The 19,274-nt window shown below is 40.4% G+C and overlaps 1 protein-coding gene across 1 annotated transcript; it reads left to right on the top strand.

Annotated features, from left to right (window-relative positions):
• The first annotated feature begins 10,577 nt into the window (after window positions 1–10,577).
• On the top strand, window positions 10,578–12,638 carry LOC133758742 (MLV-related proviral Env polyprotein-like). Its single transcript, XM_062189902.1, has one exon. It carries the CDS (start codon window positions 10,578–10,580, stop codon window positions 12,636–12,638), a length of 2,061 nt encoding a protein of 686 aa, XP_062045886.1.
• Window positions 12,639–19,274: the final 6,636 nt, after the last annotated feature.

The following is a 19,274-nucleotide window of genomic DNA, read 5'->3' as shown; positions in this document are numbered from 1 at the left end:
AAATACTTTCTGTGATTTTCTTGGTCCCTTGCATACGAATGCCACACCACTTTGTCCGGATATGAGTGGATGAAACCAGAAATACCTGCTTGTGTTTTTGCTAACTCAATCCCAGTTATTGATACAGACTCTGTGTTTGTGTATTCCGGGTATTATCAACGGAATTCATTGTTTTGAATGTTTTATATCAGGGAACATTTAATTTTGTGCTTGGAAACATAATTGGTTCCACTTGGAGACACCAGCTCTACACATTCGTATTTTCTAGGCAGAAAGTTTGAGCAACTATGGCATACAAACATAATATTTCTGTTTCTATAGGTGAAATTTTATGCACTTGCCTAACGAAAAGACTTGGCTTTCCTCCAAAATAATTTTTACTGTGGTTTTCTTGGTCCATTGCATATGAATGCCACACCAGTTTGTCCGGGTATGACTGGATGAAACCAGAAATATCCTGTAGTGTTTTGGCTAACTCAATCCCAAATATTGTGATAGCCTCTGTGTTTGTGTTTTCTGGATATTATCAATGGACTTTATGGTTTTTAATGTTTTTTATCAGGGAACATTTAATTTTGTGCTTGGAAACACTAATTGGTTCCACATGGAGACACCAGGTCTACACATTCGTATTTTCTAGGGAGAAAGCTAGAGGAACTGCCGCAAACAGACATGATTTTTCTGTTTGTATAGATGACATTTTATGCACTTGTCTTACAAAAAGACATTGCTTTCCTCCAATACCATTTTTACTGTGATTTTCTCGGTCCATTGCATATGAATGCCACACCACTTTTTCTGGGTATGAATGGATGAAACCAGAAATATCCTGTTGTGTTTTGGCTAACTCAATCCCAAATATTGTGATAGCCTCTGTGTTTGTGTATTCTGGATATTATCAATGGACTTTATGGATTTTAATGTTTTTTTTATCAGGGAACATTTAATTTTGTGCTTGGAAACACTAATTGGTTCCACATGGAGACACCAGCTCTACACATTCATATTTTCTAGGCAGAAAGTTTGAGCAACTTTGGCAAACAAACATGATATTTCTGTTTGTATAGATGACATTTTATGCACTTGCCTAACGAAAATATTTGCCATTCTCCAAAACCATTTTTCCTCTGATTTTCTTGGTCCATTGCATATGAATTCCGCACAACATTGTCCAGATATGACTTGATGAAAACAGAGATATCCGGTTGTGTTTTGGCTAACTCAATTCCAGATATTGTGACAGGCTCTGTTTTGTGTTTTCTGGATATTATCGATGGACTTTATTGTTTTGAATGTTTTTTATCAGGGAACATTAATTTTGTTCTTGGAAACAATAATTGGTTCCACATGGAGACACCACCTCTACACATTCGTATTTTCTAGGGAGAAATCTAGAGGAACTGCGGCAAACAAACATGATATTTCTGTTTGTACACATGACATTTTATGCACTTGCCTAACGAAAAGAATTGGCTTTTCTCCACAACAATTTTATGTACTTGCCAAACGAAAAGACTATGCTTTTCTCCAAAGCCATTTTTACCGTGATTTTCTCGGTCCATTGCATACGAATGGCACACCACTTTTTCCGTATATGACTGTATGTAACCAGAAATATCCGGTTGTGTTTTGGCTAACGCAATCCCAGATATTGCTACAGACTCTGTGTTTGTATTTTCAGGACCTTATGACGGAATTCATTGTTTTTAATGTGTTTTATCAGGAAACATTTTATTTTGTGCTTGGAAACACTAGTTTGTTCCACTTGGAGACACCAGCTCTACACATTTGTATTTTCTAGTGAGTAAGACAAAGAAACGGCAGCAAATAAACATAATATTTCTGTTTGTATAGATGGCATTTATATACTTGCCAAACAAAAAGACTTTGCTTGTCTCCATAACCATTTTTACTGTGATATTCTCGGTCCATTGCATACGAATTCCACACCACTTAGTCCGGACATGAGTGCGTGAAACCAGAGATATCCGGATGTGTTTTGGCTAACTCAATCCCAGATACTGCGACAGCCTATGTGTTTGTGTTTTCTGGATATTATTGTTGGACTTTATGGTTTTGAATGTTTTTTATCAGGGAACATTTTATTTTGTGCTTGGGAACACTAATTGGTTCGACATGGAGACACCAGCTCTACACATTCGTATTTTCTAGGGAGAAAGCTAGAGGAACTGCGGAAAACAAACATGATATTTCTGTTTGTATGCATGACGTTTTATACACTTGTCTTACAAAAAGATGTTGCTTTTCTCCAATTAAATACTTTCTGTGATTTTCTTGGTCCATTGCATACGAATGCCACACCACTTTGTCCGGATATGAGTGGATGAAACCAGAAATATCTGCTTGGGTTTTTGCTAACTCAATCCCAGTTATTGCTACAGACTCTGTGCTTGTGTTTTCCGGATATTGTCGACGGACTTTATTGTTTTGATTTTTTTCTATCAGGGAACATTTAACTTTGTGCTTGGAAACACTAATTGGTTCCACTTGGAGACACCAGCTCTACACAATCGTATTTTCTAGGCAGAAAGTTTGAGCAAGTGTGGCAAACACACATGATATTTCTGTTTGTATAGAGGACATTTTATGCACTTGCCTAACGAAAAGACTTGGCTTTCCTCCAAAATAATTTTACTGTGATTTTCTTGGTCCATTGCATATGAGTGCCACACCACTTTGTCCCGGTATGACTGGATGAAACCAGAAATATCCTGTTGTGTTTTGGCTAACTCAGTCCCAAATATTGTGATAGCCTCTGTGTTTGTGTATTCTGGATATTATCGATGGACTTTTTTGTTTTTAATGTTTTTTTAATCAGGGAACATTTAATTTTTTGCTTGGAAGCACTAATTGTTTCCACATGGAGACACCAGGTCTACACATTCGTATTTTCTAGGGAGAAAGCTGGAGGAACTGCGGTAAACAAACATGATATTTCTCTTTTATACATGACATTTGTGCACTTGCCTAACGAAAAGATTTTGCTTTCTTACTGCGATTTTCTCAGTCCATTGCATACCAATGCCACACCACTTTGTCAGGATATGATTGGAGGAAACAAGGAATATCCGGTTTTTTTGGCTAACTCAATCCCAGATATTGTGCAGCTTCTGTGTTTTTGTTTTCTGGACATTATTGATGGACTTTATTGTTTTGAAGGTTTTCTATCAGGGAACATTTAATTTTGAGCTTGAAAACACTAATTATTTCGACGTGGGGACACCAGCTCTACATATTCGTATTTTCTAGGGAGAAAGCTAGAGGAATTGTGGAAAAGAAACATGATATTTCTGTTTGTATGCATGATATTTTATGCACTTGCCAAACAAAAAGACTTTGCTTTTCTCCAAAAACATTTTTTACTGCGATTTTCTCGGTCCATTGCGTACGAATACCACACCACATTGTCCGGATATGACTGGATAAGTCCAGAAATCTCCGGTTATATTTTGGCTGGCTCAATCCCAGGTATAGCTACAGCCTCTGTGTTTCTGTTTTCCGGATATTATTGACGGACTTTATTGTTTTGAATATTTTTTATCAGGGAACATTTAATTTTGTGCTTGGAAACGCTAATTGGTTCCACATGGAGACACCAGCTCTACACATTCAAATTTTCTAGGGAGAAAGGTGGAGGAACTGCGGTAAACAAACATGATATTTGTCTTTTATACATGACATTTGTGCACTTGCCTAACGAAAAGATTTTGCTTTCTCCAAAACCATTTTTACTGCGATTTTCTCGGTCCACTGCATACAAGTTCCACACAACTTTGTCCGGATATGACTCTATGAAACCAGAGATATCCGGTTGTGTTTTGGCTAACTCAATCCCAAATATTGTGATAGCCTCTGTGTTTGTGTTTTCTGGATATTATAGAAGGACTTTATTGTTTTGAATGCTTTTTACCAGGGAACATTTAATTTTGTGCTTGGAAACACTATTTGGTTCCACATGGAGACACCAGCTCTACACAATCGTATTATCTGGGGAGAAAGCTAGAGGAACTGCGGCAAACAATCATGATATTTTTGTTTGTATAGATGATATTTTATGCATTGCCTAATGAAAAGACATTGCTTTTCTCCAATACCATTTTTACTGTGATTTTCTCGGTCCATTGCATACGAATGCCATACCACTTTGTCCGGATATGACTGGATGAATCCAGAAATATCCTGTTGTGTTTTGGCTAACTCAATCCCAGATACTGCTACAGCTTCTGTGTTTGTGTTTTCTGGATATTATCGATGGACTTTAATTGTTTTGAATGTTTTTTATCGGGGAATAGTTAATTTTGTGCTTGGAAACGCTAATTGGTTCCTCTTGTAGACACCAGCTCTACACATTCGTATTTTCTAGGCAGAAAGCTCGGGGAACTGTGGCAAACAAACATGATATTTCTCTTTGTATACATGACATTTTATGCACTTGCCTAACGAAAAGACTTTGCTTATGTCCAAAACCATTTTTACAGTGACTTTCTCGGTCCATTGCATACGAATGCCATACCACTTTGTCCGGATATGACTGGATGAATCCAGAAATATCCGGTTGTGTTTTGGCTAACTCAATCCCAGATATGAGACAGCCTCTGTGTTTGTGTTTTCCAGATATTATCGATGGGCTATATTGCTTTGAATGCTTTTTATCAGGGCACATTTAATTTTCTGCTTGCAAAACTGTTTGGTACCACTTGGGGACACCAGCTCTACACATTCGTATTTTCTAGGGAGAAAGCTAGAGGAAATGCGGCAAACAAACATGATATTTCTGTTTCTATAGATGACATTTTATGCAATTTACTAACAAAAAGACTTTGCTTATGTGCAAAACCAATTTAATGTGATTTTCTCTGTCCATTGCATATGAATGCCGCACCACTTTGTCCGGATATGACTGGATGAAACCAGAAATATCCGCTTGTGTTTTGGCGAACTCAATCCCAGTTATTGCTACAGCCTCTGTGTTTCTGTTTTCCAGATATTATCGATGGACTTTTTTTTAATTGTTTTTTATCAGGGAATATTTAATTTTGTGCTTGCAAACACTGTTTGGTTCCACATGGAGACTCCAGCTCTACACATTCATATTTTCTAGGGAGAAAGCTAGAGGAAATGCGGCAAATAAACATGATATTTCTGTTTGTATGCATGATATTTTATGCATTTGCCTAAAGAAAAGACTTTGCTTTCCTCCAAAACCTTTGTCACTGTCATTTTTTGCGTCCATTGCATTCAAATTCCACACAACTGTGTCCGGATATGACTGGAAGAAATCAGAAATATCCGGTTGTGCTTTGGCTAACTCAATCCCAGTTATAGCTACAGCCTCTGTGTTTCTGTTTTCCGGATATTATTGATGGATTTTATTGTTTTGAATATTTTATCAGGGAACATTTAATATTGTGCTTGGAAACGCTAATTGGTTCCACATGGAGAAACCAGCTCTACATATTTGTACTTTCTAGGGACAAAGCTAGTGGAACTGCGGAAAACAAACATGATATTTCTGTTTGTATAGATGATATTTATGCACTTGCCTAACGAAAATACTTTGCCTTTCTCCAAAACCATTTTACTGTGATTTTCTCGGTCCATTGCATATGAATTCCACACCACTTTGTCCGGATATGAGTGGATGAAACCAGAGATATCTGGGTGTGTTTTGGCTAACTCAATGCCAGATACTGCGACAGCCTATGTGTTTGTGTTTTCTGGATATTATCGATGGACTTTATTGTTTTGAATATTTTTTATCTGGAAACATTAATTTTGTGCTTGGAAACAATAATTGGTTCCACATGGAGACACCACCTCTACACATTCGTATTTTCTAGGGAGAAATCTATAGGAACTACGGCAAACAAACATGATATTTCTGTTTGTATAGAGGACATTTTATGCACTTCCCTAACGGAAAGACTTTGCTTTTCGCCAAAACCATTTTTACTGTGATTTTCTCGGTCCATTGCATACGAATGCCAGAAAACTTTGTCGGGATATGAATGGATATAACCAGAAGTATCGTGTTGTGTTTTGGCTAACTAAATCCCAAATATTGCGACAGCCTCTGTGTTTGTGTTTTCTGGATATTATTGAAGGACTTTTTTGTTTTTAATGTTTTTTTTTAATCAGGGAACATTTAATTTTGTGCTTGGAAACACTAATTGTTTCCACATGGAGACACCAGGTCTACACATTCGTATTTTCTAGGGAGAAAGCTGGAGGAACTGCGGTAAACAAACATGATATTTCTCTTTTATACATGACATTTGTGCACTTGCCTAACGAAAAGATTTTGCTTTCTCCAAAACCATTTTTACTGCGATTTTCTCAGTCCATTGCATACCAATGCCACACCACTTTGTCAGGATATGATTGGAGGAAACAAGGAATATCCGGTTATTTTTGGCTAACTCAATCCCAGATATTGTGACAGCTTCTGTGTTTTTGTTTTCTGGACATTATTGATGGACTTTATTGTTTTGAAGGTTTTCTATCAGGGAACATTTAATTTTGAGCTTGAAAACACTAATTATTTCGACGTGGAGACACCAGCTCTACATATTCGTATTTTCTAGGGAGAAAGCTAGAGGAATTGTGGAAAAGAAACATGATATTTCTGTTTGTATGCATGATATTTTATGCACTTGCCGAACAAAAAGACTTTGCTTTTCTCCAAAAACATTTTTTACTGCGATTTTCTCGGTCCATTGCGTAGGAATACCACACCACATTGTCTGGATATGACTGGATAAATCCAGAAATCTCCGGTTATATTTTGGCTAACTCAATCCCAGTTATAGCTACAGCCTCTGTGTTTCTGTTTTCCGGATATTATTGACGGACTTTGTTGTTTTGAATATTTTTTATCAGGGAACATTTAATTTTGTGCTTGGAAACGCTAATTGGTTCCACATGGAGACACCAGCTCTACACATTCAAATTTTCTAGGGAGAAAGGTGGAGGAACTGCGGTAAACAAACATGATATTTGTCTTTTATACATGACATTTGTGCACTTGCCTAACGAAAAGATTTTGCTTTCTCCAAAACCATTTTTACTGCGATTTTCTCGGTCCACTGTATACAAGTTCCACACAACTTTGTCCGGATATGACTCTATGAAACCAGAGATATCCGGTTGTGTTTTGGCTAACTCAATCCCAAATATTGTGATAGCCTCTGTGTTTGTGTTTTCTGGATATTATAGAAGGACTTTATTGTTTTGAATGCTTTTTATCAGGGAACATTTAATTTTGTGCTTGGAAACACTATTTGGTTCCACATGGAGACACCAGCTCTACACAATCGTATTATCTGGGGAGAAAGCTAGAGGAACTGCGGCAAACAATCATGATATTTTTGTTTGTATAGATGATATTTTATGCATTGCCTAATGAAAATGTAAGACCCTAAAATAATGTTAACAAGGGTAAAAGAATTGGGCACGGTTGGAAAATGAAGTTGCTGGAGCTAACTGCATACTGTTCTGCTTCTGTGCAAAATGGCTGAGCTTGCGAAATGCCGTCATAAGATAAAATGCTGTTATAAGCTGTTATACGATAATTGAACTTTAGCTGAACTTATAGCATGTGATAATTGTTTTAGGAGCTATGTTAAGTTTTTGGGAACCATAAAAGCAGAAGTTGATCGAAAATGTACCCAACCTATGTTCTGTGACACCACGTTGACCCCATATTTGTGCTTGCTCAAGTATAACTTGTTCCCTTTTGGAAAACCCCCTGTACTTTGTTCTTCTTCACCCTGGAATAACCCTTTTACCTTGTGATCTTTTGTCATGCTGTGGAAATATGCTAATGTTGTGGTTTTAAGCCTTAAATACTCTGTGCGAGTGATGATCGGGGCCTCTCTTCTTTGAGACGGCCCATTTGCGCAAATATAATAAACTTTCCTCTGCTTTTGCATCGATTGGAGTGGAATTCGTGCTTCTGGGGGTCTCTCTCTGTGGGACACCTGCTTCTGGGGTCCTACATTTTGGGGGCTCGTCCGGGATTCGAGACCCCAGACCCACGCTCCATTCTCCAATCGGAGGTAAGTCTTTACTGTTCTGTGTATTTTTGCATGTTTGTACGGGTGGCTAGGGCGTGCGGGCGGCTAGGCGCCAAAAGAATTGAGCCAGTAGTAGGTGAGGACAGACGTGTCCAAGACCCCTGGCTCGGGCCCTGGAGGACGCTCCAGTGGCGGTGTCTCGGGGGAGGCTGGCTAGGCAGCTCTCCCACCAGGTAGAGAAAAAAGGTCTTCTTCCCCGGGAAAGGGCTGGTGGCAAGGCAGCCGCTCCCGTTGGAAGTTTTGGTTTTAGTTTTTGTCTCAGTTTGTTGTTGCGCGCAGTGTCTTTGTGAGTCTCGTGATTTAGTGTTCTATACTTTCCTTATTTGCCTTTCCCCTTTAACATGGGATAAGGATTAACTACACCTTTAAGTCTTACTTTAGATCATTGGAGAGATGTCCGGGTGCGGGCCCAAAACTTGTCTGTAAGAGTGCAGAAGAAGAACTGGACAAGTTTTTGTACGTCCGAGTGGCCAGCCTTCAACATTGGGTGGCCACGGGATGGGACTTTTGACTCTCGGATTATTTTACAGGTGAAGAGCCAGGTCTGCAGGGGAGGGCACCCGGATCAAGTGCCCTACATCTTTGTGTGGGAGGACCTGGCGAAAAACCCCCCAGACTGGGTAAAACCTTTCCTCCTTCCCAACAGGGCGGTGGCAGAGCTCGATCCTGCTACACCCACCACCGCCCTGAGGATGAAGCCCAGTTCTGAGTCGCCAGCAGTCGCCCTGGGGTTGGTGTCGAGCCCCAAAACCACTCCGATCCTACCCGCAACACCCCTAGTATCGGAACTTGCAGACCAGGGCAAATACCCTACCTCAACCCTCTACCCATTACAGGAATTGGACACCCTCAAACCTGAAAAGCCCTTAGCTCCTCCAGACGAGCAGGAGGATATCCCACCACCTTATACCCCCCGCCTCCTTAGAAGAGCACCTTATATCCCCCGCTTCCCAAAAAGGCCCGCGGTGCCCTTTTTGGAAACTGCGCGAAAAGACATGGAGGAGGAAGAATCCGATGAAATAGAGGAGGAAGGACCCCCGGCCCGTTCTAACTGGCCATCCTCCTCCTCCATATAATTGGGATCACAAGCCCTGACAGAACTTGCAGGGCCTATTTTACTAACATTAATTTTATTAACACTGTACTTAAATAAAATTCAGTAAAGGGAAGAGGGAGACTCAGACTCTACTGCCAGGCTCTCCTGAGGGGTTTAGCTAAAGGGGTTATAGGGGTAAAAACTGAGCTTAAAAAAAAAAAAAGGTCTAAGATGGGCGGTGGGGAAGGAACTGACTAAGATCCTGGCCACCACAATTAAAAGGAAGCACAGTTAAAAGAAAGCAGAGTAAGGGAGAAACAGGATAGGCAAGGACTCGGGAGACCAACAAAAGCACAGAGAAGTGCCCAAAAGGACAAGTCTGCCTAAGGACCGACTAACAACGGGAAGATCCGACTAACAACAAGAACCCAGTGGTGTACGACTGCCACACGAGACTGAACTGACCGAAACGGCCCCTGCAAGACGACGAGAGAAAAGACGGACGGCAACAGCGGAGTGGTGAGACTGGGCGACAGCGGCCCCTCGGCCCCTCCCTCGCTGGGACACATGTGGTTCGACACACGGTTAGGGATAGTGTTGGGGATGCGGGCTCTGCTCAGGTTCCCGTGGATAATGCTCCATCACCCCCTGCGGTGTCCGGGATGGGCCCACGCGATACCCCCCCCCCCCCAGCGTCCGGAGTTCAACGGAGATAACTGCGGGAGGCGGCCGAACAAGGTCAGTGGTTTGGGTTTCCACCTCCAACCCCCCCCCCCCGAGAACTCTGCTCGGCAGGAAGAACTGATCGCTATAAATCACGCACTCCGTGCAGCTAAGAAAAAGGAACAGGTGGCAATGCACAAGAACAGCAGGTACGCTTTCGCCACTACCCACGGGGAACTCAAAATGGACAGAGGCTTTCCCGACCAAGAAGAAAAATTGCGCCAATGTTCCCCCGATTTGGATTACCAAAGGTACTGGGGTCAGACACTGGGCCGGCTTTCGTCTCCAGGGTAAGTCAGAAGGCACAGGTGTAGGAAATAGAAAGTTGCATTGTGTTTATAGGGTAGGTCAGATGGTGGGTAGCGGTGGCCAAGGTGCTGGGGATATAGTTAGGTAATTGTGGAGACTGGCACTGGAGACTGGGTCAAATTGCTGCTACACATTTTTTTTATAACACTACATTTTTAACACTGCCACCCTTTTGCAACTTTCCCTACCCGCCGTATATTAGTCCAAAGGTCCCGTGCTCCCACACTCGTTCCAGGCTGGGACATCTTCTACACTCGCAAGCATCAAACCGAGATTCCTGAGCCGCACTGGAATACTGACCACACCAACAGCAAAAGGTGGACGCCGCCTGGGTTCACGTGGCACACTTGAAGAGGGCGGCAGCTGAACAGAGTCAAGGGACAGGCAGCCCTGCCGACAAAGCCAACACCGGAATGAAGACTACAACGCACTCAAAACCCCCTCAAGATAAGACTATTTCGCTCTTAGTATTTCTTTTCAGCATGGTTGGAGTAAACTCAAGTCCTCATATCCCTTATCATATTACTTGGCAGCTTGTTAATTTAAAAACCAGGGCAACTGTTAATAGCACCTCTGGCTTTAATGTTCTTAGTGGTTATTTTCCTGATTTGTATTTCGATCTTTGCCAACTTTTTGATGCTGATACTGTATGTATTGGGAGGGGAGGAACCTATGTCTGCCCCGGGGAAAAGAATGGAAAATCCCTTCCAGGCTGTGGGGGCTCCGAAGTAGGGTACTGTAAAAAGTGGGGTTGTGAAACCACTGGAAGTGTATATTGGAAACCCTCATCTTCATGGGACCTGATTACTGTTAGGGCGGCTCCAGGTATAACATTTACCGAATGCGGGGGTGGAGATTGCAGTACTTGTATGAATGGAAGGCAGGGTAGATGCCACCTCCAAATTCTTCGCTTTACAGATAAGGGAAAACAGGATAAATGGGACAGGCCTAAGTCATGGGGCATATACTTGTACAGACCGGCCAAAGACCCCTTTGCCCTATTTGCCTTAAGCCGGACAATTACTGTCATGACCAAATCGGATGGACCAAATAAAGTATTAACAGATCAGAGGCCTGTGCGGGGGCCTGTTCAGAGACCTGTGCCTAGGGTTACAACCCCAAGACCCAAGGGCCAACCCCCGACCTCTCGCACCCCAACCTCGACCTCTCCACCCTCTCTGACGACAGAGAAACCTGTGAGTCCTTGCTGCTCATCTCCTGCTTTCCGGCCGGGCACAGGAAACCACCTCTTAAATCTAATTTCCATCTTAGTTATACTACTGTTGGTTTCAGAACCTCAAGATAAAATTATTTTGCCCTTAGTACTCTTTTTTTGCATGGCCTTGACTGTAGCAACGCCTTCTTCGCCCAGCCCCGGAAATTCCTCCTCACCCGGCACGGGGGATAGGCTCCTCAACTTAATATATGGGGCCTACCAGGCACTAAATAATTCTGATCCCAACAGGAGCCAGGATTGCTGGATGTGCCTTGCCTTACCTCCCCCTTATTATGAGGGAGTGGCTGTCATTGGAAATTGGACTAACCATACTACTGTCCCTCCCCGGTGCTGCGGTTTGCCATCCCACCGGCTAACTCTTACAGAAGTAACAGGACAAGGGCTTTGTGTAGATTCCGTTCCCCCTCGATACCAGGGCCTCTGTAACAAAACCATGACCATTAAACCAGGCGCCTATTACCTGACAGGGCCGGATGGGTTATATTGGGCATGTAATACTGGCCTGACCCCCTGCTTGGCAGGACAAGCTCATAATCAAACTCATGAGTGGTGCGTCATGATTGAAATATGGCCTCGGGTCACGTTACATAGCTCTGAAGAAGTCTACCAACACTATGAGGGAAATCTCCGGTTCCGTAGGGAACCTGTATCCATAACACTAGCTCTTATATTAGGGGGACTCACAGTTGGGGGTATTGGGATAGGCATAGGTACTGGAACTACTGCTCTACATAAGACAAATCAATTCCATCTACTACAGCAAGCTATGCATTCAGATTTACGAGCCTTAGAAGAATCTGTTAGTGCCCTGGAAAAATCCTTAACCTCACTCTCTGAGGTAGTATTACAAAATAGAAGGGGACTGGATTTGGTATTCTTAAAGGAGGGGGGACTTTGTGCAGCCTTAAAGGAAGAGTGTTGTTTCTATGTGGATCACAATGGAGTGGTTAGAGATAATATGGCAAAATTAAGGGAAAGACTAAAACAGCGGGAGAGCTATTTTAAGACAGGACAGTCATGGTTCCAGGGCTGGTTTAATTCATCCCCTTGGCTTACAACTTTAATTTCCTCTATCGCAGGGCCCTTGGTAATATTACTCTTAATTTTAACCATTGGACCCTGCATAATAAATAGGCTTATTCAGTTTGTTAACGATAGATTGTCTGTCACCCACGCCTTAATCCTAACCCTACAACACCAAAGTTTAAAATTGGAGGACATAGAAGACGGATTTTAAAATGCAGCTATCCCTAAAATTTTAAGATTAAAATTAGTACAAAAAGAAGAGGAGGGAATGTAAGACCCTAAAATAATGTTAACAAGGGTAAAAGAATTGGGCACGGTTGGAAAATGAAGTTGCTGGAGCTAACTGTTCTGCTTCTGTGCAAAATGGCTGAGCTTGCTAAATGCCGTCATAAGATAAAATGCTGTTATAAGCTGTTATACGATAATTGAACTTTAGCTGAACTTATAGCATGTGATAATTGTTTTAGGAGCTATGTTAAGTTTTTGGGAACCATAAAAGCAGAAGTTGATCGAAAATGTACCCAACCTATGTTCTGTGACACCACGTTGACCCCATATTTGTGCTTGCTCAAGTATAACTTGTTCCCTTTTGGAAAACCCCCTGTACTTTGTTCTTCTTCACCCTGGAATAACCCTTTTACCTTGTGATCTTTTGTCATGCTGTGGAAATATGCTAATGTTGTGGTTTTAAGCCTTAAATACTCTGTGCGAGTGATGATCGGGGCCTCTCTTCTTTGAGACGGCCCATTTGCGCAAATGTAATAAACTTTCCTCTGCTTTTGCATCGATTGGAGTGGAATTCGTGCTTCTGGGGGTCTCTCTCTGTGGGACACCTGCTTCTGGGGTCCTACAAAAAGACATTGCTTTTCTCCAATACCATTTTTACTGTGATTTTCTCGGTCCATTGCATATGAATGCCATACCACTTTGTCCGGATATGACTGGATGAATCCAGAAATATCCTGTTGTGTTTTGGCTAACTCAATCCCAGATACTGCTACAGCTTCTGTGTTTGTGTTTTCTGGATATTATCGATGGACTTTATTGTTTTGAATGTTTTTTATCGGGGAATATTTAATTTTGTGCTTGGAAACGCTAATTGGTTCCTCTTGTAGACACCAGCTCTACACATTCGTATTTTCTAGGCAGAAAGCTCGGGGAACTGTGGCAAACAAACACGATATTTCTCTTTGTATACATGACATTTTATGCACTTGCCTAACGAAAAGACTTTGCTTATGTCCAAAACCATTTTTACAGTGATTTTCTCGGTCCATTGCATACGAATGCCATACCACTTTGTCCGGATATGACTGGATGAATCCAGAAATATCCGGTTGTGTTTTGGCTAACTCAATCCCAGATATGAGACAGCCTCTGTGTTTGTGTTTTCCGGATATTATCGATGGGCTATATTGCTTTGAATGCTTTTTATCAGGGCACATTTAATTTTCTGCTTGCAAAACTGTTTGGTACCACTTGGGGACACCAGCTCTACACATTCGTATTTTCTAGGGAGAAAGCTAGAGGAAATGTGGCAAACAAACATGATATTTCTGTTTCTATAGATGACATTTTATGCAATTTACTAACAAAAAGACTTTGCTTATGTGCAAAACCAATTTAATGTGATTTTCTCTGTCCATTGCATATGAATGCCGCACCACTTTGTCCGGATATGACTGGATGAAACCAGAAATATCCGCTTGTGTTTTGGCGAACTCAATCCCAGTTATTGCTACAGCCTCTGTGTTTCTGTTTTCCAGATATTATCGATGGACTTTTTTTTATTGTTTTTTATCAGGGAATATTTAATTTTGTGCTTGCAAACACTGTTTGGTTCCACATGGAGACTCCAGCTCTACACATTCATATTTTCTAGGGAGAAAGCTAGAGGAAATGTGGCAAATAAACATGATATTTCTGTTTGTATGCATGATATTTTATGCATTTGCCTAAAGAAAAGACTTTGCTTTCCTCCAAAACCTTTGTCACTGTCATTTTTTGCGTCCATTGCATTCAAATTCCACACAACTGTGTCCGGATATGACTGGAAGAAATCAGAAATATCCGGTTGTGCTTTGGCTAACTCAATCCCAGTTATAGCTACAGCCTCTGTGTTTCTGTTTTCCGGATATTATTGATGGATTTTATTGTTTTGAATATTTTATCAGGGAACATTTAATATTGTGCTTGGAAATGCTAATTGGTTCCACATGGAGAAACCAGCTCTACATATTTGTACTTTCTAGGGACAAAGCTAGTGGAACTGCGGAAAACAAACATGATATTTCTGTTTGTATAGATGATATTTATGCACTTGCCTAATGAAAATACTTTGCCTTTCTCCAAAACCATTTTTACTGTGATTTTCTCGGTCCATTGCATATGAATTCCACACCACTTTGTCCGGATATGAGTGGATGAAACCAGAGATATCCGGATGTGTTTTGGCTAACTCAATGCCAGATACTGCGACAGCCTATGTGTTTGTGTTTTCTGGATATTATAGAGGGACTTTATTGTTTTGAATGTTTTTATCAAGGAACATTTAATTTTTTGCTAGGAAACACTAATTGGTTCCACATGGAGACACAAGGTCTACACATCCGTATTTTCTAGGGAGGAAACAAGAGGAACAGCTGCAAACAAACATGATATTTCTGTTTGTATAGATGACATTTTATGCACTTGCCAAACGAAAAGACTTTGCTTTTCTCCATAACCATTTTTGCTAGATTTTCTCGGTCCATTGCATACGAATTCCACACCACTTTGTCCGGATATGACGGGATGAATCCAGAAATATCCGGTTGTGTTTTGGCTAACTCAAACCCAGATATGGCTACAGCCTGTGTGTTTGTGTTTTCCGGATATTAGCAACAGATTTTATTTTTTTGAAGGTTTTTCATCAGGGAACATTTACTTTTGTGCTTGGAAACGCTAATTAGTTCCACTTTGTGACACCAGCTCTACACATTCGTATTTTCTAGGCAGAAAGTTTGAGCAACTGTGGCAAACAAACATGATATTTCTGTTTGTATAGATGACATTTTATGCTGTTGCCTAACGAAAATACTTTGCTTTTCTCCAAAACCATTTTTACTGTGATTTTCTTGGTCCATTGCATACGAATTCCACACAATATTGTCCAGATATGACTGGATGAAACCAGAGATATCCGGTTGTGTTTTGGCTAACTCAATTCCAGATATTGTGACATGCTCTGTTTTGTGTTTTCTGGATATTATCGATGGACTTTATTGTTTTGAATATTTTTTATCTGGAAACATTAATTTTGTGCTTGGAAACAATAATTGGTTCCACATGGAGACACCACCTCTACACATTCATATTTTCTAGGGAGAAATCTATAGGAACTACGGCAAACAAACATGATATTTCTGTTTGTATAGAGGACATTTTAAGCACTTCCCTAACGGAAAGACTTTGCTTTTCGCCAAAACCATTTTTACTGTGATTTTCTCGGTCCATTGCATACGAATGCCAGAAAACTTTGTCGGGATATGAATGGATGGAACCAGAAGTATCGTGTTGTGTTTTGGCTAACTAAATCCCAAATATTGCGACAGCCTCTGTGTTTGTGTTTTCTGGATATTATTGAAGGACTTTTTTGTTTTTAATGTTTTTTTTTAATCAGGGAACATTTAATTTTGTGCTTGGAAACACTAATTGTTTCCACACGGAGACACCAGGTCTACACATTCGTATTTTCTAGGGAGAAAGCTGGAGGAACTGCGGTAAACAAACATGATATTTCTCTTTTATACATGACATTTGTGCACTTGCCTAACGAAAAGATTTTGCTTTCTCCAAAACCATTTTTACTGCGATTTTCTCAGTCCATTGCATACCAATGCCACACCACTTTGTCAGGATATGATTGGAGGAAACAAGGAATATCCGGTTATTTTTGGCTAACTCAATCCCAGATATTGTGACAGCTTCTGTGTTTTTGTTTTCTGGACATTATTGATGGACTTTATTGTTTTGAAGGTTTTCTATCAGGGAACATTTAATTTTGAGCTTGAAAACACTAATTATTTCGACGTGGAGACACCAGCTCTACATATTCGTATTTTCTAGGGAGAAAGCTAGAGGAATTGTGGAAAAGAAACATGATATTTCTGTTTGTATGCATGATATTTTATGCACTTGCCGAACAAAAAGACTTTGCTTTTCTCCAAAAACATTTTTTACTGCGATTTTCTCGGTCCATTGCGTACGAATACCACACCACATTGTCTGGATATGACTGGATAAATCCAGAAATCTCCGGTTATATTTTGGCTAACTCAATCCCAGTTATAGCTACAGCCTCTGTGTTTCTGTTTTCCGGATATTATTGACGGACTTTATTGTTTTGAATATTTTTTATCAGGGAACATTTAATTTTGTGCTTGGAAACGCTAATTGGTTCCACATGGAGACACCAGCTCTACACATTCAAATTTTCTAGGGAGAAAGGTGGAGGAACTGCGGTAAACAAACATGATATTTGTCTTTTATACATGATATTTGTGCACTTGCCTAACGAAAAGATTTTGCTTTCTCCAAAACCATTTTTACTGCGATTTTCTCGGTCCACTGCATACAAGTTCCACACAACTTTGTCCGGATATGACTCTATGAAACCAGAGATATCCGGTTGTGTTTTGGCTAACTCAATCCCAAATATTGTGATAGCCTCTGTGTTTGTGTTTTCTGGATATTATAGAAGGACTTTATTGTTTTGAATGCTTTTTATCAGGGAACATTTAATTTTGTGCTTGGAAACACTATTTGGTTCCACATGGAGACACCAGCTCTACACAATCGTATTATCTGGGGAGAAAGCTAGAGGAACTGCGGCAAACAATCATGATATTTTTGTTTGTATAGATGATATTTTATGCATTGCCTAATGAAAAGACATTGCTTTTCTCCAATACCATTTTTACTGTGATTTTCTCGGTCCATTGCATATGAATGCCATACCACTTTGTCCGGATATGACTGGATGAATCCAGAAATATCCTGTTGTGTTTTGGCTAACTCAATCCCAGATACTGCTACAGCTTCTGTGTTTGTGTTTTCTGGATATTATCGATGGACTTTATTGTTTTGAATGTTTTTTATCGGGGATTATTTAATTTTGTGCTTGGAAACGCTAATTGGTTCCTCTTGTAGACACCAGCTCTACACATTCGTATTTTCTAGGCAGAAAGCTCGGGGAACTGTGGCAAACAAACACGATATTTCTCTTTGTATACATGACATTTTATGCACTTGCCTAACGAAAAGACTTTGCTTATGTCCAAAACCATTTTTACAGTGACTTTCTCGGTCCATTGCATACGAATGCCATACCACTTTGTCCGGATATGACTGGATGAATCCAGAAATATCCGGTTGTGTTTTGGCTAACTCAATCCCAGATATGAGACAGCCTCTGTGTTTGTGTTTTCCGGATATTATCGATGGGCTATATTGCTTTGAATGCTTTTTATCAGGGCACATTTAATTTTCTGCTTGCAAAACTGTTTGGTACCACTTGGGGACACCAGCTCTACACATTCGTATTTTCTAGGGAGAAAGCTAGAGGAAATGTGGCAAACAAACATGATATTTCTGTTTCTATAGATGACATTTTATGCAATTTACTAACAAAAAGACTTTGCTTATGTGCAAAACCAATTTAATGTGATTTTCTCTGTCCGTTGCATATGAATGCCGCACCACTTTGTCCGGATATGACTGGATGAAACCAGAAATATCCGCTTGTGTTTTGGCAAACTCAATCCCAGTTATTGCTACAGCCTCTGTGTTTCTGTTTTCCAGATATTATCGATGGACTTTTTTTTTATTGTTTTTTATCAGGGAATATTTAATTTTGTGCTTGCAAACACTGTTTGGTTCCACATGGAGACTCCAGCTCTACACATTCATATTTTCTAGGGAGAAAGCTAGAGGAAATGCGGCAAATAAACATGATATTTCTGTTTGTATGCATGATATTTTATGCATTTGCCTAAAGAAAAGACTTTGCTTTCCTCCAAAACCTTTGTCACTGTCATTTTTTGCGTCCATTGCATTCAAATTCCACACAACTGTGTCCGGATATGACTGGAAGAAATCAGAAATATCCGGTTGTGCTTTGGCTAACTCAATCCCAGTTATAGCTACAGCCTCTGTGTTTCTGTTTTCCGGATATTATTGATGGATTTTATTGTTTTGAATATTTTATCAGGGAACATTTAATATTGTGCTTGGAAACGCTAATTGGTTCCACATGGAGAAACCAGCTCTACATATTTGTACTTTCTAGGGACAAAGCTAGTGGAACTGCGGAAAACAAACATGATATTTCTGTTTGTATAGATGATATTTATGCACTTGCCTAATGAAAATACTTTGCCTTTCTCCAAAACCATTTTTACTGTGATTTTCTCGGTCCATTGCATATGAATTCCACACCACTTTGTCCGGATATGAGTGGATGAAACCAGAGATATCTGGGTGTGTTTTGGCTAACTCAATGCCAGATACTGCGACAGCCTATGTGTTTGTGTTTTCTGGATATTATAGAGGGACTTTATTGTTTTGAATGTTTTTATCAAGGAACATTTAATTTTTTGCTAGGAAACACTAATTGGTTCCACATGGAGACACAAGGTCTACACATCCGTATTTTCTAGGGAGGAAACAAGAGGAACAGCTGCAAACAAACATGATATTTCTGTTTGTATAGATGACATTTTATGCACTTGCCAAACGAAAAGACTTTGCTTTTCTCCATAACCATTTTTGCTAGATTTTCTCGGTCCATTGCATACGAATTCCACAC

Source organism: Lepus europaeus, chromosome 4, assembly GCF_033115175.1.
Source record: "Lepus europaeus isolate LE1 chromosome 4, mLepTim1.pri, whole genome shotgun sequence".
Classification (NCBI taxonomy): Eukaryota; Metazoa; Chordata; class Mammalia; order Lagomorpha; family Leporidae; genus Lepus; species Lepus europaeus.
This window is presented reverse-complemented; position numbering and strand designations above follow the sequence as displayed.